Source organism: Colias philodice, chromosome 7 (genome assembly GCF_061535455.1).
Source record: "Colias philodice isolate Cphi_HAF_F1 chromosome 7, ilColPhil1 Martin Lab GWU primary, whole genome shotgun sequence".
Lineage (NCBI taxonomy): Eukaryota > Metazoa > Arthropoda > Insecta > Lepidoptera > Pieridae > Colias > Colias philodice.
The window spans coordinates 7073544-7098823 of NC_143092.1; the positions used below are offsets into that span (position 1 = coordinate 7073544).

A 25280-nucleotide genomic window follows, 5' to 3' on the forward strand; every position below is an offset into this window, starting at 1 on the left:
AGATTTCTTAGCGGATTACATCGCGGAGCTCAAGAATAGATTAATGTCATTCGTTTCCATCGATCTCACAATGGCTTGTTATGAGATATCTTTACTGATGGGAATTATATATCACCATAGGAATGGTTGTGTCGAGTAATACCATTGTTTGTATCGTGACTGTTTGAATATTATTGACGCATTCTATTGTAGTATGTTTGATTAAATATGTTGTTTCTCTATATTATTTTCATTGTTTGTCAACTTTTCATAATGTTTGCGAATAGTATTTTTAGTTTTTTACTTCTGAAATGTTTGTTATTTTTGAATATACGATAGGTATATTCGAGTGTAGGTGCTTTATAAAAATACGTGAGTAGGTAGTTGGTAGAGAATAATATGTATATGAATCAAATAATTTGTTATAATTAATTTCTACAAATTTGAATTGTATTTTGATTTTGGCATCGGGCATATTTATACATAATAATTTATTGTGTAAATATGAAAGAGATATTTGATGAAAACGACGCATTTTCACAGCTGTAATAGACTGGGGTAGAAGCCTTTGAAAATAATGAAAAGATAAAAAAAATCGCAGTCGGATGAAACCCATTAGAAAAGGAGGGGAATATGATAAAAATTTAAGGAAAAATAAATTACGGTCAATCCGAGTTCGGGAAGCGGGAGGGGGGAGCTTTTAAGAGAAAAAAATGGTTTCTCTCGATTTCCGACAAAACTACAAGTCCTATAGAAAAAAGTTCAATGGCAAAGTTGTAGGTAATTAAAAGTTCTACAACTTTTGCATTCACAATTTTTTCACATAACCTAAAAATTTAGGTGAAAAATTCAAAAAACCAAGTTTTTGGTCTTTTATTTCTATCTACTTCAAAATTTATTTTTTTTCTACGAAATTTGGTGGAAACTTACTTTATTATGTCCCAAATACACTGTAATTTATTTGATTGAAAATATTTATTTTTTCGCCTTATTTTGAATGAATACCAAAAAAACAACCTAATTTTCAATCGAAAAGTCACCCGTCAAAATATCAGCTTTTTTCAAAAACTTGGGGTGCCTTTTATTCATTGAAATCTCTACTTTCATATGGTGTAAAAAAAAATAAACACCACCATAGTAAATGTTCTCAGGAAATGCATACAAACAGTGTGATAATGAGCTTTTACTAAATCAGGCACACTTCTTGAACTCTATATCTTCTCTTGTATCGGCTTTTCGGTAATATTTCAAAAGAAAAATAATTATCTGTTCTATGTTTAATATTTTACAGCATATTCAAAAGCAAAATGATGTCGATAAAAACATTTCAGGTAGTTCGAGAAGTGTGCCTGATTTAGTAAAAGCTAATTTTCAGACTGTTTGTATGGGTTACCTATCTTAATCTCGAATTTTAATATTCCGAATATCATAATCCAGAAAACGTTTGGACATTTTTTCATAACCCCGAATTTTAAAATTTCGAAGTTTTGTTTGCCATATAATCGCAACTCCGAATTTCATTTGCCCATTTCTTTATTTGTACGACGTTTTACAATCCAGACGAATGAGTTCCAGACATACGAAATCTAAATGCACAAAATCCAGATGACCGTAATCCATATGCACGAAAGCCAGATTTTTTAAACACAAATTTTTGAAATACAGTTAATTGATATCCAGACAAACAATGTCCAGATTTTTGAAATACAGTTAATTTATATCCAGACAAACAATGTCCAGATTTTTGAAATTCAAATAAACGATATCCAGCAAAACGTTATCCTTCCAGGGGGACGCAGCACGAACCTAACCTAACCTTCTGAATAGATTTTAACACTATAACCTTTCTGTAATGGGCAAATAAAACAATATCGAGTCGGTTCTGGCACTCGCCGGCCGCTGCCGCGGCACGCTCGCTTCGCTCGCTCGGCTCGTGCGTAGGGGCTCACAGTTCAAACCTAACCTAACCTACTGAGTCGAATTTGACACTTAAACCTTTCTGTAATGGGCAAGTAAAACAATAGCGAGTCGCTTCTGGCACTCGCCGGCCGCTACCGCGGCACGCTCGCTTCGCTCGCTCGGCTCGTGCGTAGGGGCTCACAGTTCAAACCTAACCTAACCTACTGAGTCGAATTTGACACTTAAACCTTTCTGTAATGGGCAAGTAAAACAATAGCGAGTCGGTTCTGGCACTCGCCGGCCGCTGCCGCGGCACGCTCGCTTCGCTCGCTCGGCTCGTGCGTAGGGGCTCACAGTTCAAACCTAACCTAACCTACTGAGTCGAATTTGACACTTAAACCTTTCTGTAATGGGCAAGTAAAACAATAGCGAGTCGGTTCTGGCGTAGGGGTTCACAGTTCAAACCTAACCTAACCTACTGAGTCGAATTTGATACTTAAACCTTTCTGTAATAGGCAAGTAAAACAATAGCGAGTCAGTTCTAGCGTGGGGGTCGTAGTTCAAACCTAACCTACTGAGTCGACTTTGACACTAAAACCGGTCTGTAATGGACAAGTAAAACAATAAATTTACTTACTGACAATGTTTATTTTCAGTCGATAGTAAAGGTATAATAACGATTGTATGGAAATCAAATAAAAAGATTATGAAAATCTGGCAATAGTTTATCTGTTATACGATTATATGGGAACCAAATAAAAAGATTATGAAAATTTGGCAATAGTTTATTTGGAAAATGGTACGATGGGAAACAAAAAAAAGTATTCTGAGAATCTGGTATAATAAGATCTGTATTATGAGAATACGGGAAACAAAAAAATACTTTTTAAAAATCTGGTTTTGGTGCATCTGGAAATTGATTCATCTGGGAAATTAAAAAAGGAATTTTAAAAATTTGTCATTCATTACATCTGTCTTTTAAAAGTTCTAACAACCGTTTTCGGGGTTTTAAGATTCGGGTAATAGAAATTCGAGTTTTTAATAGGTTACCGTTTGTATGCACTTCCTGAGAACATTTACTATGGTGGTGTTTATTTTTTTTACACCATATGAAAGTAGAGATTTCAATGAATAAAAGGCACCCCAAGTTTTTGAAAAAAGCTGATATTTTGACGGGTGACTTTTCGATTGAAAATTAGGTTGTTTTTTTGGTATTCATTCAAAATAAGGCGAAAAAATAAATATTTTCAATCAAATAAATTACAGTGTATTTGGGACATAATAAAGTAAGTTTCCACCAAATTTTGTAGAAAAAAAATAAATTTTGAAGTAGATAGAAATAAAAGACCAAAAACTTGGTTTTTTGAATTTTTCACCTAAATTTTTAGGTTATGTGAAAAATTGTGAATGCAAAAGTTGTAGAACTTTTAATTACCTACAACTTTGCCATTGAACTTTTTTCTATAGGACTTGTAGTTTTGTCGGAAATCAAGAGAAACCATTTTTTTCTCTTAAAAGCTCCCCCCTCCCGCTTCCCGAACTCGGATTGACCGTAATTTATTTTTCCTTAAATTTTTATCATATTCCCCTCCTTTTCTAATGGGTTTCATCCGACTGCGATTTTTTTTTGTTTCAAAAATTATCTACTCTAGTCTATAACGAAAAACATTATTCATAATGCGACGCGCGGGGTGTTGAGCTGAGACCTGGGGGAGAGCGGTTTAATGTCAAAATTTGCATATAGTATGTTAATACCTGGCAGATGAAACGTATAATATATTTTTTTAGTTCATACAGGTTAATTTAATAAAGAACTGAGACAGTGATGTCTCTTAGACAAATAAGAAAGATGGATTGTTATTACGATATTGTCGGACTAAATTTTTACTAATTATCAAATCAAATGTATGAGGGTGAATTAATCTTATTAGAAAAATAAATATTTTATACTTTTATAGACTAAACACAAACAGTTTTCATAAAATGAGTTTATATATTTAAAAGCTAAATCGAATGAAATATTTTTTGGAAAATTACTTTAAAAATGTTGTCAATCTATCTTCATGTTTTGCTTATACCGCGAACATGAAATATCATCTCATAACATTAAATGTTGAAAAGAAATAATAAGTTGAGCGGCGTCCCCGCTCGGGGCATTACGGGACACTTCCAAACAATTAGAGCTGCCTCGTTAGCTTTATGAGATACTCGAGTGCAGTATGAAGACGTAATTTAGTGTTTAAAAGTTTACTTCATAGTAATAATGTGAGACAAAGTAAATTTAATTCTAGTGATGACACCTACGATGTCTAGCATAGAACGGGTTGTTTAATAAGTGATGATAAAGAAAATAGTGGAGATGTTAAGTTGTTTCTACTTTGACAGTTTTGTATGTATGATAGATAAATTGTATAGATACTAGAAAATTAACGAATGTGTCAGGTTTGTTCATTCGCTCTGTTGTTTTATGTACGGTGTATAATAGAGATGCTTATTTGGTTCAGGCAATCTTTCATTTGTTAGGCATTAATCAATGCGAGCTACAGTTATTGAAATAAACACCATAATATTATTATGTTAAGACGATACACAAAAAAAATCCACTGCTTGGTGGGCGGAGTCTAATAGTTCGCTATCGCGAACGCGGGTGTGCGCGATGTCATTCTTGCAAACTCGCCGCGCTGCCGCTAGCCGACTCGGGACAAACATGTATGGAGTCGTCATACAGTTATAATATTGTTATACATGTACTATTTAATTGTTGATTTATTGGTTTTATTTTCTTGCTTATAAACAAATAATCTTCTTTTTAACAACTACTTAGACATTATTAATAATTATTATTATTATTTCGTAATGTTTACTTTATTACAAAATAATACAGGTTATAAATAATCTTTAAAATAACAAAAAATATTGTTACTCTGAAAAAATGAAATGGTACTCAATAACGCGGACTACTGAATGGATTTAGATAGAATTTGATGCTGACGTAGATATTACATCATGCCCAGAAATGAAAGGTAATATTTCTGAAAGAAGTTATAAACCCTAATTCTTCTCAGTCAAAGTCAAGAGTGGAAGATATCACTAATACAGTAAAACTGATGCGAAACTTTGGATGTTAATTTGTATATTTTTTTGTTAGTTGTTACTTAATCACGTCAAGACTACATTACCAATTTTGATAAAATATAGCTAATTGCCTGGATTTACACATAGGATACTTTTTATCCGAACTGAACACTTCTGTGGGATAAGACAGGATTCACGATATAATCTAATTCCACGCGGGCAAAGCCGCGGTCGGAATGATATTTTAAAGTGAAACTTATATTACATCGTCTCAAACTTTTTGGTCTGTTTAGCGCATGTCGCGTGTATCGCGGCTGCCGAGTAGGTATACCTACTCGGCAGCCGCGATACACGCGACATGCGCTACACAAAGCAGTGTTCGGAACCGTTCAAACAGTTTCACTTTTACCGTGGTTTCATAAAACCACACAATTTTTTTTTAAATAAAAAAATTGTTTAAAAAAAAACAAAATATATTGACGCATGTATTTATTTTTTGCACTCTATTATAATTGTAATTATTCATTACAAATAATCAAAATAAAATAGCCAGAACAAAGTTAGGCCCTGGTAGGGTAGGTAGGCAGGTACAGCAATGTGAGACGAACACTGGCTTATTTATACCAATAATAATGTTTTATAAACATTAAATTAAGTTTACTTTCCAACAACAAAAATACATAATATTAGCTAATGTGAAAGCGAATCAACCAATCATCCCACAACAATGAAATGTGCACACAAATATTCATCCAAATCGGTTCATGTCATTAGGAGGAGTGACTGCAGCGCCATCTTCCGGGCCCGATTGTGTTTCCAGATCACCCAGGAACTCAATTTAATATACTTACACAAAATTTTTCGAAATGAAAACTCACATTACTATGTAAATATGAATATAAACCTGTTTTATTACTAAGCAATTTCCCGCACAGGTGTAGTAAGTATAAATGAAATAAATATCAACATCAAATTCTTTATACAACATACTTATCTACCACCTACTAAGAAATTCTTGAAATTTTTTCGTATTTTTTTAAAATATAATACTACTCCAACGAGCTCCTGTTCCATAATTCCATATTACGTCCACCATACTTCCACTAAGTTCACCATGATTTTTTATTTCTTTGCACTTTGTTGCTTTTTGCTAAAAATGGAATCATGCGATAAAACCAGTAGAGCGTTGATAACATACATTTTTGACTGAATAAAGGTACTTACGAAGGAGTGGGTTCACATTGTGAACAATCAGTGGGTTTATTTTCCTTCTGGATTCCGGATTTCTGAAAAGATTATTTATGCTATAAATGAAAAAATCTTACACATTCGTTATGTACTTAAAACAGGGGTACATATCAAACATCGTCTATAATACAATTATCATCAAATTTAAAATAAAACCAACTTACTTCATTAATTTGTTCCAATTGTAAGCATTCTTTTTCCTCCAACCTTTATGTTTCTTCTTCTTATTTTCTTTATTGTCCCCATTTGTCTCATTTTGTCTTATCGTGTTGTCACCCTTTTTTACGATTGCGCGAGCGACACAAGTTCCCCGTGTGACGGCCGTAGCGGGAATGACTCGTGCAGCGATCGGGGTAGGAAGGTACAGGGCGGCTCTCGCTATATTGGCTGGTCAGGCGCTAATTTCAAGTATTTCTTGTTTATTTCAAAACCATCGCATATTTCAAAATTCTAACACGGTAGACGTATAGGTTGTATATTTTATAGTTAATATCCAAAAAGTCGTAACTTTACGTTTGTTATTTTGAAGATGCCAGAGATTAAAAAAAAATAACAATGAGAACTTTGTATTTTTTTTCTATCGAGAAAATATCATGGAATCATGTTTCTAAAACGGTAGACGTATTGTGTTACTATTGAACTTTCTTGTCAAGAATTTTCATCACGACAACTTTAATAATATAAAAATTACGAAGGTTTGAAAAGGGCCGTAAATGTTAGAAAAATTAATTCATCACCTTAAATATAAGTATGTACTAATAAGTATTTTGTGATATAGCTAAAGAAGATAATTATGTGAAGTGAAAGTAAATTGATAATTATTTCCTGGTTGCTCCTTTGTTTTGGTTTTTGGTTTCATAGCAACTGGAGTTAAACAGGCCAGGTCATTGACCTAGTTTTCTATCATCGAATCAGGTTGAAGAACTTTATCAATAGAAAGGTTCCTTTAGTAAAACTGTAATGAAAAACAAAACATTCCCATACTACAGGGAATACATAATTGTTATTTTTAGGCGGTGTTTGTGGATCATTATTAATTATTTTATATACATACTTATGTTTCATTTGTCTATTATACGTCTATTTATTTTCGTAACCTACAGAAAATAAACTCTATCTTAAATCCTGAAAGGCATACATCAATAAAAACCATTATTGACTTCTTGCTGTGTTTCTTCGTGCAAAGACCTATTTCTTATTACGAATGTTACGAAGCAGCTAATTGCCTTTTTATAAACTTTTTTCTGATACAATACAATTATGATTGATCACTTTTTTAAACATGAGTATTTCGCTTTGCTTTACCTCCGATAACTTTACAATATTTTCCAACCATAATATCGCAGCTTAAAGATTTAACAGAAACCACTACAGATAAAGCGTTAGCTTAATCAAGATTAACTATGCAAATTCGACGCATTCAACATGAGCCTTGAAATTATGGTAATTTGTCGTTTTATACCGAGTGAGGGAGGTGCCGTAATAAAACTCGGAGTCAGCATAACACGTGGGGCGTCGAGCGGTTTGACGAGAGATTTTTATTTGAGAAACTTTTTATGCTACCACCCCGTCTGCGAACTAGGCAAATAACTAACTGAATGTACACACGGGTGTAGAGAACGTGGGATGGGGAAGGTTTTATTAAGGAAACAAACGTTCGTGAGTGTAGCAACTGTTTATTTTCGTTAAGATATAAGTCAATTGTTTTACTACCTACCATAATTACCTACACAATTGTCCTTGAGTCTCTTTTTAATACCTGAAACATGAATTTATTCAACTGCTCATCACAAACTAGTTAGGTCCTAAATTGTATTGTATTATATGGTTTCAACTTACAATACTGATCGACTAACTTGGGATATAACGGTTCTATTGTTTATACAGAGGGTAGACTTAAATCTGGAACTTCTTCATACACATTACCAAGACGCTATTACTGTGGTGGCTCTCTGTACTTAACTGCAGTATGTTAGAACATCAAATAGCTAAACCTGAAGCTGCGGTGAACACGGCTTAACTCATTTCCGTACGTTTTCCCATATGTGCCCAGGGGTGAATAGAAATCGAAGAATGCAGACCGCTTCAATAATAGGAATTAACGCGACATTTCAAACTATCATTTCCAATATTGGTTTCATAGTGGATGAATAGATGTGTAGTTTGCAAGAGAGATATTTCATTGGTAGATGAGCCTTCATGTATCCAGAGCAAGCACTATTCACTTATAATATGAACGATTATATGAATGTGATGACGTTTGAATAACTACAGACTGTAGTCATTTATGTAAAGATTAGTTTTCATCCCGTCATCATGCAATGGTTAAAATTAATATAGATACATGCTTTATAGAGCTACATTGTCTCGAGTACAGTTTACAAAATATCATCAACTGAATTGCAAATCATTTTAATTTGACCAATATCTTTCTATATTACACCATAAATAATAATAATTCTTATTTGTTTCAGTTATTAAATACGCTTTCGACGGATTTGGAGGAGATGTTGACTGAAATATGCGACGATAGAAATATAAGCAGGTATTTATGAAGAAAATTGCAAAGCTTATTGAATAAGAATAGATTTTATACTTAAAATTTTATTTTCATTAACATTTCACGATATTAAGCATTTTGTTAAGAACGTTGCACTTTGTCGAGTTAATAAAATTATGGCCCAGCAAGGGTTCGCCTTCACTTAAAAGGTACTACTTACAGTGTTTAATGAATACATTATACTGTCGATTAAAATTAAATTTACCGTTAAATTATGTCTGCAGTTTTATGTTTTTGCGAGTTTTACAGTTACTCTTTAAAATGTAGTTGAAATGTAAATGATTGCATAATTATTTATTTTTTATGTAAATTTTGAAGGTCCCGTATTAATAAATCTGTTCTTGATGAAAACAAAGATTAGGAGTTTAGAAAAAAAATTATTATTAGTTAGGTAGTTGTAATTTTGATTTTTGAACGTCGAACGCTGTTACTAATCAAAATAAAACAGATGTTTCACGCTTGGTAGTACAATTAAAATACATTGAAAGTACAATAATAAAAATAAATTTATCTATAATAATCAAAGGTATACACGTACACAATTATATTCTAATCCATTTATTTCGTTCAAATCCTAATGGCGCGTGATAAAATTTCACCATTGTTTCTGTTCAGTGATAGGAAAAGCACAATTGTATTACGAATCACATGTAATCGAATGCGTCACAAATCACGCTAGTTCCGTTCATTTGAACCGACAAAGAGATGAACCTAAAACAATTGTTTTGAAACTCCCGTTCCGAGTTCTGCGGGATTGAATTGGTTTATTTATGCGATCTACTTTATTTATTGTTAGTGTATCGCTGAAAAGGATGTTCTTATTTTAGTTAATGGTCCATTGCATGTTTGTTGTCTATGTTTTAATTATAATTTATTAAGTTAAATATTTATTGCGCTTTTTATGATTATCTCCTTTAACTTATTAATTAAGAATATTGAATTGAACTATTGAACTTGAATAAATCGCAGTAAGTTGTAGTACGTAGGTAATACAATTTTTGCCCAATCAACATTTCAACTTTCAATTTATTTAATAATAATCATCTAAAGTTTAGCACCCCAAGTAGACAATGAGTTGTTTAGTCATTATATACTGTAGTTGTAAATTGGCTTTAAGTTGTGACGTCAAAAGCTAAGCGTTATTAGCATAAATTTAACGCACCTTAGCGTCGCATAAAACACCCCAGATTCAAGCGCCGGCTTTTGAAATGTGATCTGAATACAAAGCGTTCATAAAAACAATATCTCGTATTTCGGTATATATTTTTACACCTCCAGTGCACATAAAATACACACACTACGCAGATTTTCATATAAAAATCTACGCAAATCTACCCGACACACCATCACATTATGCGACTGGTGTGATATTATCATAAACGTACTCGTATATCGTGACGGTGAACCAAATCGTTGGAAATCCGATTATGCTCTCCACCGTTGTTAAAGGTGGTTTTGTGTCGCCTGATTGTATAAAATTGTATAGGAACTAAATATCTACAATTCTTTTGTTCGACGGATACAATATAGCGCACTATTTTTTATCGTTGTTGCTATGGAACTACGCTTTTCCGTTCGCTATTTATTTTATTGTATCATTAAGCTCGATAGTTTCATTATTGCGAGCATTTTTATATTGTTACTACTCTATTTGCAGTTATAAATAGACTCAGTATATATTCATGTCAAAAACAACGACATATGTCCAAAACAGAAAGCGAAGTTAGAAACAAAGCGGTATGAATAATGAAATACACCCAGCGAGCCTCGCAGCTCCCCAATTGAAAGTAGTACGCACTCAAAATTTGTGGTAAAATCATCTGTGGGGTGTCGCGAGTAAAAAACTGGAGTGCAAAATGTTTTTTACGGCTTTAATACGAGTTTATTAAAATATTTAAGGCGGAACTTTATCGTGAATTTCCCAAAAGACAGTCAGAAGGTCTCCGCACCCTCTCAAATATAGAAGTTTTAAAAACCGGTGTGGGAATGATAAATTAAAAGCCCGGCGAACGATATCAGAGTGAGTGGTTTCATGAGATGCTTTTTCCAGTTCTTGAACAGACGGAGAGATTTTGAAGCTTCGCGTGAATTATGAAAGAATATTAAATTGTGTTTGATGTTTCGTTCAAATAAAGTTTAATGTAATTTAAACGTGTATGTATTTTATATATATGGCTGCTTTTATGCGTGTTTTCTTGGTGCAATGAAATTTAATTGCTCATGTACTAGATGCACATGATAACTTTTTCTTACAAAATAACCCTTTATTAAATGGAACATTATATTGATAGAATCAATAGATAATAGCTAGGTAACTAGTTAACGTAACAGTAGCTATCAATATCAGATTGACTATTAAGCGCAGACACAGGGCTTGTCCATGGCAGGGCCATTGTCTATGAGTTCACTATAGAATAGTGATTAATAATACGTCAGAATTATATTATACTAGAGGTCCGCCCCAGCTTCGCCCGTGGTACATATTTCGCAATAAAAGGTAGCCTATGTCCTTTCTCGGGTATCAAAATATCTCCATACCAAATTTCATGCAAATTGGTTCAGTAGTTTAGGCATGATTGAGTAACAGACAGACAGACAGAGTTACTTTCGCATTTATAATATTAAGTATGGATTATTTATAGTTGTTTACAAAATAATATATAACTGTGTACTTTTTATAAGTTAATTTGAGATTTTATATTTCGGAGCAAGATCAAGTAAAAAATGTAGTTCTACTTTATAAGATTTTTTTAAAATATAGCTGAATAAAAATTCATTAAAAATAATATAAAGTATGAGTAGGGTTGTTTTAATGCATACGTTATAAAGTCGCCTATTTGCAAATCGATAAAAAAGGAAAAGTTCTATTGATGAAAACTATAATTAAAAGCCACCATTCAATGTGCCGCTTCTGAATATACTTTTGTAATATTCCTTTCATCATGGAAGCAAAGCTACATTCCTCGTGCTCTTTGTGTTCGTAGACATTGTGACGGAGGCCTTTTGTGGTTTCCTAGCCTAGCTAGGCAGTACATTGCGCTTTTAGTTCTTAAAACCACCCCTGTTCTACCCTATTCTTAGTTGGAACTAGTGATGTATGGTGACCTAGAAATGTATCGATTTTTATAGTACTTACATAATTAAATTTTTATGTAGTAGGTACCAATTTATAAGAAGAAAATTGTGTGCAAATTTATTTACACAGTATAGAACTTAAGACGATACACAAAAAAAAATCCACTGCTTGGCGGGCGGAGTCTAATAGCTCGCTATCGCGAACGCGGGTGTGCGCGAAGTCATTCTTGCAAACTCGCCGCGCTGCCGCTGGCCGACTCGGGACAAACATGTATGGAGTCGTCATACAGTTATAATATTATTCTTATACATATATTTAATTGTTGATTTATTGGTTTTATTTTCTTGCTTATAAACAAATAATCTTCTTTTTAACAACTACTTAGACATTATTAATAATTATTATTATTTCGTAATGTTTACTTTGTTACAAAATAATACAGGTTATAAATAATCTTTAAAATAACAAAAAATATTGTTACTCTGAAAAAATGAAATGGTACTCAATAACGCGGACTACTGAATGGATTTAGATAGAATTTGATGCTGACGTAGATATTACGTCATGCCCAGAAATGAAAGGTAATATTTCTGAAAGAAGTTATAAACCCTAATTCTTCTCAGTCAAAGTCAAGAGTGGAAGATATCACTAATACAGTAAAACTGATGCGAAACTTTGGATGTTAATTTGTATATTTTTTTGTTAGTTGTTACTTAATCACGTCAAGACTACATTACCAATTTTGATAAAATATAGCTAATTGCCTGGATTTACACATAGGATACTTTTTATCCGAACTGAACACTTCTGTGGGATAAGACAGGATTCACGATATAATCTAATTCCACGCGGGCAAAGCCGCGGTCGGAATGATATTTTTTTAAATAAAAAAATTGTTTAAAAAAAACACACAAAATTTATTTTTTGCACTCTATTATAATTGTAATTATTCATTACAAATAATCAAAATAAAATAGCCAGAACAAAGTTAGGCCCTGGTAGGGTAGGTAGGCAGGTACAGCAATGTGAGACGAACACTGGCTTATTTATACCAATAATAATGTTTTATAAACATTAAATTAAGTTTACTTTCCAACAACAAAAATACATAATATTAGCTAATGTGAAAGCGAATCAACCAATCATCCCACAACAATGAAATGTGCACACAAATATTCATCCAAATCGGTTCATGTCATTAGGAGGAGTGACTGCAGCGCCATCTTCCGGGCCCGATTGTGTTTCCAGATCACCCAGGAACTCAATTTAATATACTTACACAAAATTTTTCGAAATGAAAACTCACATTACTATGTAAATATGAATATAAACCTGTTTTATTACTAAGCAATTTCCCGCACAGGTGTAGTAAGTATAAATGAAATAAATATCAACATCAAATTCTTTATACAACATACTTATCTACCACCTACTAAGAAATTCTTGAAATTTTTTCGTATTTTTTTAAAATATAATACTACTCCAACGAGCTCCTGTTCCATAATTCCATATTACGTCCACCATACTTCCACTAAGTTCACCATGATTTTTTATTTCTTTGCACTTTGTTGCTTTTTGCTAAAAATGGAATCATGCGATAAAACCAGTAGAGCGTTGATAACATACATTTTTGACTGAATAAAGGTACTTACGAAGGAGTGGGTTCACATTGTGAACAATCAGTGGGTTTATTTTCCTTCTGGATTCCGGATTTCTGAAAAGATTATTTATGCTATAAATGAAAAAATCTTACACATTCGTTATGTACTTAAAACAGGGGTACATATCAAACATCGTCTATAATACAATTATCATCAAATTTAAAATAAAACCAACTTACTTCATTAATTTGTTCCAATTGTAAGCATTCTTTTTCCTCCAACCTTTATGTTTCTTCTTCTTATTTTCTTTATTGTCCCCATTTGTCTCATTTTGTCTTATCGTGTTGTCACCCTTTTTTACGATTGCGCGAGCGACACAAGTTCCCCGTGTGACGGCCGTAGCGGGAATGACTCGTGCAGCGATCGGGGTAGGAAGGTACAGGGCGGCTCTCGCTATATTGGCTGGTCAGGCGCTAATTTCAAGTATTTCTTGTTTATTTCAAAACCATCGCATATTTCAAAATTCTAACACGGTAGACGTATAGGTTGTATATTTTATAGTTAATATCCAAAAAGTCGTAACTTTACGTTTGTTATTTTGAAGATGCCAGAGATTAAAAAAAAATAACAATGAGAACTTTGTATTTTTTTTTCTATCGAGAAAATATCATGGAATCATGTTTCTAAAACGGTAGACGTATTGTGTTACTATTGAACTTTCTTGTCAAGAATTTTCATCACGACAACTTTAATAATATAAAAATTACGAAGGTTTGAATAGGGCCGTAAATGTTAGAAAAATTAATTCATCACCTTAATAACTTTCTATACATAAATCGTCTGCTTATATGTAGGAACGTTATTCTTTAACTCAAAGGTAAAATGTAATTCGAAAGATACCATAAATATTCGTAAGCTTAACATTATTTGACGACGCGGTTGGCGCAGTGGTAAAGTAACTGCCTACTGAGCCGACGGTCCCGGGTTCGATCCCCGGTCAGGGCAAATATTTGTGTGATGAACTCAATTGTTTGTTCTTGGGTCTGGGTGTTATTATCTATATATGTATTTATAATATTATATTTATCGTCGCCTAGTACCTACAACACAAGCCTTAATTGAGCTTACTGTGGGACTAGGTCGATTTGTGTAATAATGTCCTATAATATTTATTTATATTTATTTATTTATTATTTATTATCAAAGAATATAAGCCCCAAAACATCGATAACCAGAGATATAATCCCTCACTATTTGATATAGTACTTTTGAGTGATTGCGAACTTCACAAACAATACCCGGCGAGTCAATCACACTGAATACATGTAGATATCGGATATTGTATGGCTCGTGCTACCATATTGTTTATTTGGAATAGGCACGCTTGATGGATTCAGTTTGAAGCAGACACGGCATGCTTTCTGCATTGTAATGACAACAAAGGGTACGGTATTAAGAGTATCACTCATGTATACTGTTGATATATTAATTCTACGAAACAAAAGCAATATTAGTCGGAAAAGTTTACACGCCGAATAAACTTCAGGGTGGTTTTGCTGTGCGGAATAAAGAGTTTTTAGTACTTTTTACTTCGGTAAGTTGCTTCTATGTTGCTAGATGGAAGAGTATCGCACCGTTAAGGATGATAAATTTTAAACTATGAGACAAAACCCAATTTATTACCACTAGAAAGCGTTGTCGAGTAAAATATAATATGTATGAAATATTGTATTTCATAGCAACGGAGACATAAAAAAATATGTATGTAGTTAGTCTTAATTAGCTAAAAGAGTTATTATATATTGCCACCTGCAGTGTATTTTTTGGAAGTAGAGATTGTTGCCCAAGCGTCTTAATATCTCGTTCATGTAGACATTTTATCATCAAGAACGCATTAGGACGTATCAGCCGAAGTAGAATTTTTTGTCCAGTCGCATGGGGAGAGTTGTAGGCAATAATTATTTCCAAATTAACCGGAGGGTAACCGCCGGCTGCGCTAAATTAAATCGAACGACAGCCACGATGGACACAGAGCAGACCGTTTACCCTGCGTAATAGCAACATCAAAATCTACGGCAAAAATGTGTTGCAAATGGCCCTTTGAAGGGTCGTTATTTATATTAATGGAGAAATATTTCGTGATGATGGCTCTTGTAGACACTTCAACTTTAAATATCAGCGCCGTAAAACATCTAGGAGAATATTAAAAATATAAAAAAAGGCTCCGTTCTTAATAAATCTAGGACAAGAGTTTTCATTATGCGACCGTTGTTTAAGACGATTGTTCTGAATTGTACGGGAAGATTAATTAAAAGTAGTTGCTTGGTTTGTTCGTTTGTTTAAATTTTTGTGAAAAAGAATTTCCCTGTAATATAAATAAATCTATGCAGTGTTTTTTTTCATCTAGGTAGTATTTGTACATTTTATTAAAATTAATTTTCTTGAATAAACAAAAGATATTTTTTTTTAAATAAAGAGACACTAAAAGTTTCGACGTATTCAATCCGTATGTATATCATATGTTATCAAGTAAGAAAACTTTTAAATGGCTCCCCTTAGTTCTATCGTTATCTATTACAAACTAAAAAGGTAACGTGGTAATAACTATAACCATAACACTTCACAGTCTGCCCTGTTCACTGCTTTCCTGTTCTCTAGAATACAACAACCAATTTATGTGAAAATCGAATAATTTAAACTACACCTTATTACAATGACATAAGATTGAAAATACAAAACACAGGTGGTGCATGTATTATTGTAAGAATCTATTTGGTTAGCGATTTCAAGAGTCTGAATAGGTTTTCCGCTGCTCGCTTCTCTAATGGTTAAGGATTCACCCATTATTGTATTCCCGTACTTTGACTATTATCTCATATTTCTGTAGAAAATATATAGCGGCTATATGTTTATGTTAGCAGTTCTAAGAGATAAAGATAATACGAAGATAAGTTCTATATGATTTAGGTAACTATCTTATATCTATTCATCACCTACGTTTCTTTCTAATAACAGTAATAATAGAAGCATGTGTGATTTTAAAATTTTGTATTTCTTGGAGTTCTGGCCGTTATCAAAATTGGCTATAAATATTACAATTTCCTCTTAATTTCAATTAATTGTAATTTACCCACAGAAAATAATAATAGAGGAAAATAAAAACGTTAAATTTTGCACAACATTTAAATCCAAGAACTTCCTCTTATGTTTCAATTTGTCCAAAATAAGTAAGGAACGAATAAATAAAACGTGCTTTTCCTTATTAATCTTATGCGGGGACTTGTAAAAACAATTCCCCGGTATAACCGTGATGTATTTATATTCGTAAAGCAAACAGCGTAATCCTTACCTTATCCCGTAGCATGAAGTATGGAAATATTCTCCATTGTCGAGGAACAGAGGTTTAACTAAAATAAACATTTAAAGAAGAATACTTGGTGTATTTTAAAAGTTTACTCATAAATTTGGACCTAACAGCTGCTGTTGTAATAATCTGTTTCGGTTTGTTTTATGGTTTATATGCGAACGAAATGTAAAATAATAAAATAATCGGGAATATTTCAGTGTGTCATTGGAGGAAATAAAAACTTTAACTAAGAAATTTTAATATGAATATGGCAAGACACATGAAATAATTTTCTCAAAATTCGGTGATAAAAGCACTATACAAGTGTATTTCTAAAGACTTAAGTTATACTAAGACTAACCAGCAGTTTTAAAGACAAGTGGTAAAATATTCGAACATTAAAAATTCCACGAAATCCATAACCTTTTTCAATATACATTGAATGCAGAGTGCAGACCTATAAAATACACATACATAACGTATCGCGTATTCAATTTAGAGAGTGGTGTTTCCTCCGATATTTGATGTTTTCATGTGTATGAAAAAATAATGCGATCGTTCATGTAAAGTTTATGCTTTGCATGAATAAAAAATATGTATTTACTATGAATTGAAAAGTTGCTGCATTTCGAAATTTAATTTTTTTATATTAATTAAACCTACATATTACTCTATTTGTAAATAATATAAATATTATAAATTTTTTCTTTAATTTCCAAGTCGCGTTGTAAAATTTCATAGACCACTGAAAGAATATTACATTTTTGAAAAACCAACCTCCCTTTGTCATTTTCTTCTACTTTCGCGATGCAATTCTTACCACTAAACAGCCAATACTTTCTCACATTTCGGCTCAATATATACGCCGTAAAGTTATAGTGTATTTTTATTGTAAACAGTAACGTTAGTAAGTGGACGGTGAAATGTTCGCGTCGTTAATCGTGTTTAGAGCTTAATGCGAGAGCTGTGTTGGAAACCGCGGAAACCACAACGCTTGCAAATAGTAATTAATCGATTTATTGGCCTAGCTTTGTTAAATTCGTACTGTATGCTCGGTATTAATTTTGTGCATTTTATTATATTGTATGACAACTGTGTTACGTACTAGTTACTACTCAATTGTATTTAAATTTTTCGTTTAAGTATAGAGGGTAGGTGAAAACGTGTTTAATTTGTTTGCTGTTTTTGACAGAGAAAAATAAATCAGTTGCTTTTGTATGCTTTTTTGTTTTTTTTTCTTTTATTATTATTTCTGTATTGCAGGAGTCGTTTGTTGTCTTAAAAATAACACGTACAGTGTGTTCCTTTGCACATAAGTATCAACATATAGACAATGTGTACAAAATACATATAAAGAGAACCGAATATGTATTGTAAAACTAAATAAACGCACATATCCATGTCAAAAACTTTGTTCAAATTCTAAGTCAATCAAAGTCGCAGCCACCCTTAGGCGGTCTGAGTGCATATCCCTGTTTGACATGAGACTCCGTAACTTATTTCTCGAAACAAACGCAAGTGCCTACTGTTTCGACTCGATACACGCTCAACTTGTAATAGAACCCCTTTCAGACATTACAGAGATCGTTAATTAATTTCGTGTGATTAGATAGCGTATTGGATCTGTCTTTGTTAATCATGATATATGTGTAACGGAAATTTTAGCATGATTTTCTATAGTTTCAATAAATATAATTGAATTAATTAAAATAATATATTGCCTCTAAACAAGTTGTCGTCGTACTGAAAATGTTTGTGTACCATGTGATTTTATCGCAGTGAACTAGAGTCGAATCGTTTTATATTTTATAGTCTTTAGACGCAAGTTTTGGCTATATTGAATAACATTATTTTGTACTAATCTATCTGTGTATAAGTACCTAAAATCACGTAAATCTTGTGCATATTCCAACGTTAGAATACCAAATAAAAGTCTAGAAGACAGGAAGAGAAGAAAATGTGTATAAAATCTTTTATGATGCGCTCTTTTAGCCTCAAGCGCCTTCGTAATTATTCAGAAGGCATTCAGACACATCTGCACGGCTCCCACTGAGCTATATTTTTTGTTGTCTTAAAAGTGTACCTTGGGTAAGGCTGTACGCATACTAAGAATATTTCCTTTGATACTATATTTTTGTGTATTACCACAGACTAATAATAATATACTACGCACAGACTAATAATAATATACTACGTATACAAGTATTACATTTTTTTCTCGATTTTTGCTGAAAGATCAAACATAATGTGAAATTCGTTCTATTCTATTCTAAATTATGTTATGTTTTCGGTCTCTCTGTCTGATTATGTTTTCTCAAAACTAATTTTATACGAATATTGTTACGAGACGCGTAGGTACTTATATTGTATTTATTATTTCTACACTTATCCCATATCTACTGATTCAATATTATTGAATCTTCGAGAGATATCAGAGCCAAAAAAATAAGTCAATTTGAAATTCGTACTCTTAGTAGACATAATTATTGCTAGTGATATTTCTACGACTTAAACTGTTCTTCCAATTATTATCTATTGTTTAGTATACAACGAGCCTTATATTTTTGAATAAAAATCGTCTACAACACGTCCTAAAGCCCAGAGGGGATTTAATTAGACAGCTCAACCATAGTTTAATGGAGCGTAAAGATAAAGACTAAGGGAGATTTGAAATGATTCATGAAACGAAAAGCTGTACACTCGATTTTTTTTACTTTCCCTAAAATAATGGAGTTTCAAAAGAATTTTCCCGGAGATTATAGCTCTCGGCGTTAAATTATTATGAGTTGGCAATAAAATTATTATTTTTGAATTTTGTGGTAGAACTCTGTAACAAAAGTTTTATAATTATGATATCAATGAAAATGAATCTGCTATACATTCCATTTATCATTATACATTCTAATTGCAACATTCATACACCAGAAAAATAACAAATAGGACGTACATATACTTATAGAACATGCTTATCCGAATCTATCACAGAGCAAAATACGACCCCTTTAAACACACAAATTGACGTAAAAAGTGCTCATTAGCATTTCCATCGAAATCTAGGTACTAAGGCGCGGGACATATACAAGCGGCGCGGCGCGCATCGGGCGCACCGCGGGCGCACTGCCGGCGCGCCGCGGGCGCGCTGCCGGCGCGCCTCGGGCGCGCTGTCGGCGCGCCTCGGGCGCGCTGCCGGCGCGCATCGGGCGCGCTGTTGGCGTCCGAAAATGATATTTATATAGAGTGGTTAAATGCATTTTCTTCATGCATAATTTAGTAAAATTATGTTTTTTGTGCTAAAAGAGATTAATATTAATTTGAAAGTAACGATTTTGTTTTGATAATTCCTTGTAAGTAAATAGCGAGGATAACCCCACGATTGCAAATATATCTTTGTTGGAAATGTTGGAATTTACTTGGAAAATTTTATAGTACTTTTGAAGTAATTTTAAAGTAGTACTGGTGTAATGATGGAAGAAAAGAAGGTTAAAAAAACACAAAATTTATATTGTACTAGCGGTCCGCCCCGGCTTCGCCCGTGGTACATATTTCGCAATAAAAGGTAGCCTATGTTCTTTCTCAGGGTTTAAAGATTATCTGTGCCAAATTTCATCAAAATCGGTCCAGTACCTAGTTTATGCGTGAAAACCATACATACATACAAACCTTTCCTCTTTATAATATTAGTATAGATAAAATATGGTTTTCAAACACAGGTTTACATTTAAACCATATAAATCTTATCATTAAAATCTCAGTTCAAAAGTATTTACAGTACTGATCATTCCACAATATTATTACAATTACAAATAAATAAAAAACACAATCAAAATCAGGATTATCTTTATTTCTGACATTGTAAATACATGGGAACTTTCATTATGCTCTTCTTCATTTTCACTTTCCCTACTGCCATCACCTGTGTAAATCATTTCATCGATTAATTCAATTCACCTTTAAAAACAAAACGAAGAAGGGTATGTAATAGCAGCTCTATATAATTCCACACAGAGAGAACACATTTTTGACTGACAGGCTACCGTCTCCTACCACCCGATTTGTTTTTGATTGTGTATGACCGTGAATTGACCTCTATTTGGATGCGATGGGGGAAGCGCGCCTGCGGTACGCCTGCGGTACGCCCGCGGCGCAACCGTGGCGTGCCGCCTCGTCGCCTTTCCAAAATTCTTTCATACAAAATGTATAAGAAGGACGTGGTGCAAAACAGATTCAAGAGGTGCGCTTATGGCACGCCCGCGCCCGCGCCGCTTGTGTTTGACCCGCGCCTAATGAGTCGGCTTGACAATGCTGACAATGTGCCGTGATTGCATGCGCCTCGTAGGCTGCGGTGTGCGGACCAGACGGGGCTGTTTTATCGGCAAACTGGTCTATGTGATTACATTAATAATTCATTAAAAACTCTTGTGACGGTTACATAATTGGTTGGGTGTAAATAGATTGTAGAGGTGCGTAATGTAATGCGTGCGTTAAAATTTCCGGATCACAAAAGCATGCAAAACACATTTTTTGGGTTAAATTTTTGGCCACTTAAAATTAATAATTTTAACGTAAGTTTCTACTTTAATATCAATTTATCTTGAAACGAAAAAAAATTCTAACAACCTGAAATAAATACAGTCGTAATCTGAATACGTACTGAATTTTAAACCGACGCATAGATTTGTTTCTCTTTTTGTCTAGTTTAATCTGAATATTTTTTTTTCTTCAGTTTTATTGAACAGACTATTCAATACAAAGATTAATTAAGCAAGGTTAATAATCGGAGGAAGCGACAATAGGTCCTGATTGCGTCTCGCTTCAGCAGCTGTGGTTTCACTCCCTCGACCACAACCGACGCTTCTATTCACATACACATAACTACTATATATTCAATTATCTGTCTAACTATATATTCTACATATAGCGGTGCCATATCACTACTCTATAAGCTATCTTTTGAGAATATGTATGATAAGATGAATAAGTTCTTGCACTCAATTTTTTTTCTTAGGAATAAAATCGGTATTTTACATAGTGGTATCATCTGCCCCATTGCAGCCGGACAATTTATTTAATAAAAAGGAAATTTTCTCACACACTCCAGACTGAAAATAAACGAAATTTCAAATACGTATCTCTTGAAGAGCCAAGTTCCGCCTCAAAGGCGATTTTTTTACAGACCATTCGAGCACTGGGGCTTGTAATTTAATTTATTGCGTCTACCCTCACTGGGAGCTTCTAAGCGATAATGCTATTTGATTGAGCTACTTATTGGTTCTTTACCTTTTCGTTATGGCGGCTTAATTTCAATCGAATACTGGGAAAAAGTCCCGTGATATCGACTTGTAAGGAATGAAAGGAGTATAAGCTTCCAATGATACGTATGTACGAGTATGAAGTTCTGATTATGCACTTGAAAGTTCAACGTAAAATATATCAAAACAAAAACGAAACGTGAAAATAAAATCCGTTTTATCCGTTGTTCCGTAAATAAGTTTTTTCTGGAATTGTTACCCATATAAAAATTTTCGATACTTATAAATAAATACTTTTTCTGGTTTCAATAAATATTCGTTGGAATCAATTTTGTAGATAAAATACCCAATTTATATATTGTTTATATAAAAATCAAAAATTTCTCATGTTTACCGTACCAGGCGTTTTCCCAAACAAAGGAGTGAATGGGTTTTTATAAACGCATTCTTGAATTTCGTTCTTTTGAACCGTGTAAGTACTTCAACAATAAAGGGGGTGCACAATAGAAACTTTACCTCTTGACACGTAGAAATAGCGAGTGATGAATGGAAACATTTGCCTACAAAACTTAAAGGTACTTTGGATTCTGCGGTTGGCATACAGCCCTTCATTTCAATGCGATTAAAAAAGTTATGGAAAACTTTTTGTTTTCCTTGAAAAAGGTTTTTGATGTTTGACATAAAAAGACTTGCATGCAATTCATCATTATAAATACGCCTGCATTAAAATGTGCATTGTGCATTTATCATTACTTTATTTTTTTTCTTAACTTTGTGTTTAGCACATACAACGTAAGTCCAAATGAATTAGGTTCTATATTATGACAAAATAATCTTCGGATTTAACATCGATTAATATATGAACGAAGTTTAATGCTTTGAGTCACGTGCAGTCTCTCACTTCCAGAACTATTTCCAGAGACTCGTACATCTCATTTCGATGGCGGTATGATTTATGTCCTCAATTATAGAGCCTCCCGCTGCGTGAAACCTTCTTTATGTGCGCCTTTGGTGCTTTGAAAGGCACTCAGAATTCCTAAAAGCCATATCTTAATTTGAGTGGGGATAAGTTTTTAATTAGTTTCATATATTGAATGATAGCACTTTAAATTATGATTTGAAGTGTTAAGAATAACGATGGAATATCAACAGACTTTAGAAAAAAATGATAGCACTTTAAATTATGATTTGAAGTGTTAAGAATAACGATGGAATATCAACAGACTTTAGAAAAAAATCTTTTAAGTTTTTCATATTTATAAAGACGTATTTCAAATCTACAGACTTATTTTTAAAAATCTTATGACCATTAATAATTTTTCTCCTAAATTTGGGGACATCGGGTCGGCCCGAAGTCGACCGTTTGAGCATAGTTTCAGGCTGTAAATTTTGTTCTGAACGTTTAAGCACAGTTTCAGGTTGTAAGTTGTTTTCGATGGTATTGTCAGTTAGACAGTTGGTTTCATGAATTGAAATGTTTGAAAATGTAGGTTTGAACGAAGGTATTAAAATCTTCAAATATGTTATAAATAATGATTCATTAGCTTTTAATATCGTATTAAGAATTTAAAAACAGATTTGACATCTAACAAAACTGATTTTCACTATATTATCATCTCTCATTATTGAGACTGAAATAAAAGAGATGATAAAAGGAAATAATGAAATGAACTCTTTCACAAAAAAAAAAAATATTGCAGTTCCAATACATATATTTTTTTTGCAATGCTATAGCCACTACACAGCGTAAAGCTCTTGTAAATCACACTAACACCGAAAAGAGAAATGAAAAGCCTGGTCAGGGTATTGGTAGAACAAAACGCTGACATATCTGTAACCGTAATATTAGTGGAGCATGTGTGGCTGAATTATGTCTCAATATAGCGTGACCCCAGCACCTGCCAGTTTTTATCGTCTATTGATTCATTGTTAATAGAGTTGGCACGCGATCGCCGCAGATTTTTGTTTGTTTTCGATACAAAATGCGATAGAGGCCGTTTTAGCTTGGAGTTATGGTAGGCTGTTGCCTATTGGATGTTGAGGTTTACGAGTAATTGCTTGTTTTAAATTGAACGTAGGTGGAAAGGTATTGGTTACCTATATTCCTTAACGTGTTAGCGTAGCACCATAATAATAATTTTTCAAGTTTAAAATTTCTCCGATATAATTATTATCCATCCGCTATATCAGAGGAAGCATTTTTCTTATAATTATTATTTATAGACTTGCCATTTATATACACAATTTAATTGGCATAAAACAATTTTATAACAGCCATTCTATACTAATTCTGTCTATTTATTTATATTTTGATTTTACGTCTTTAAAACATCGCTGATTTTTGCCAACAAATCACAAACGGTCCCTATTTTTCGCTAATGAAATTTGTCTGCAAACTAACAAACTGCAACAACGCTATACATTAATATTCCGCGTGGTGGGCTCAGTCGTGGCCGTTTATTTAATCTATCGTAGCTCGCGTGTTTGTTTGTTTGTTCACGTGACCCGCCTAAGTAAGCATTGCAGAGACACGGCTGGGTTTGAGACTGAAACATATGTTTCATTGCTGTTAGCATGCCTCGAGTTGTTCTGAAAATGTTGAAGGTATATTTCATACGTTTACATATATGTACTAGAAACCTACGGACAGGAAACTATGGAATTTAAATTCGTAGGAAGTGTTTCTTATATGTGTTAAACGGAAAATGGTAATTGAAAAGCTTAATTTATTAACTTAAGTAGCTGCAACTATCAAAATACATATTACGGTATAATAATTTCATAATCGTTACTTTTCATTTCAAAAGAGGCTCATAACTCTATAAAGAATTTTCCTCCAGCTTTAAAATTAGATATGGAATACGGCTTACAAAGATGAAAATCTTTTCAAACAGCCTCTTGCAGTTGAAATTATGTCATCTCACTGCTTAACTGGGGCGTACGAGCACATTTCAATGCAGGCGTATTTATAAAAGCTCGGTTAAGAACTCGTTGAAACTTTTTAAATGAAATATTGTATGCAATATCGAAAAGATACGAATATTTTAATAAATAAAGGCACATTCTTTGTGCTACTAGCGTTGGAAATACAACAATAGCGAGGTTTTCGAGCGTTTTTACTTTAATTGGATTGGATTTTCAGACTGAATATTTGAAGTTTTATTCGATTTTTGATGTAGCGTGGTTGGGAAATGAATTTTCATATTTTTTGAAAACCAGCAGCGTGGTAATTTTTTTACATGGTTTT

The 25280-nt window shown here is 33.1% G+C and overlaps 1 protein-coding gene and 2 long non-coding RNA genes across 3 annotated transcripts in view; 1 reads left to right on the top strand and 2 right to left on the bottom strand.

Annotated features, from left to right (window-relative positions):
- spri (Src homology 2 domain-containing protein sprint) overlaps positions 1–25280 on the top strand; it is a 196090-nt gene that overhangs the window by 19873 nt on the left and 150937 nt on the right. Inside the window, exon 3 of the mRNA XM_089697433.1 lies at positions 8676–8746. Coding sequence (XP_089553559.1) covers positions 8676–8746 — 71 coding nt within the window. The remainder of the gene's footprint in view (positions 1–8675; positions 8747–25280) is intronic.
- On the bottom strand, positions 5440–6905 carry LOC149487161 (uncharacterized). Its single transcript, XR_016315844.1, has 3 exons — positions 6366–6905; positions 6178–6239; positions 5440–6103 (listed from the first exon to the last, which is right to left on the bottom strand). It is a non-coding gene; the product is annotated as an uncharacterized LOC149487161 (long non-coding RNA).
- Positions 12513–14235, bottom strand: LOC149487162 (uncharacterized). The gene is made up of 3 exons (XR_016315884.1): positions 13678–14235; positions 13490–13551; positions 12513–13415 (listed from the first exon to the last, which is right to left on the bottom strand). It is a non-coding gene; the product is annotated as an uncharacterized LOC149487162 (long non-coding RNA).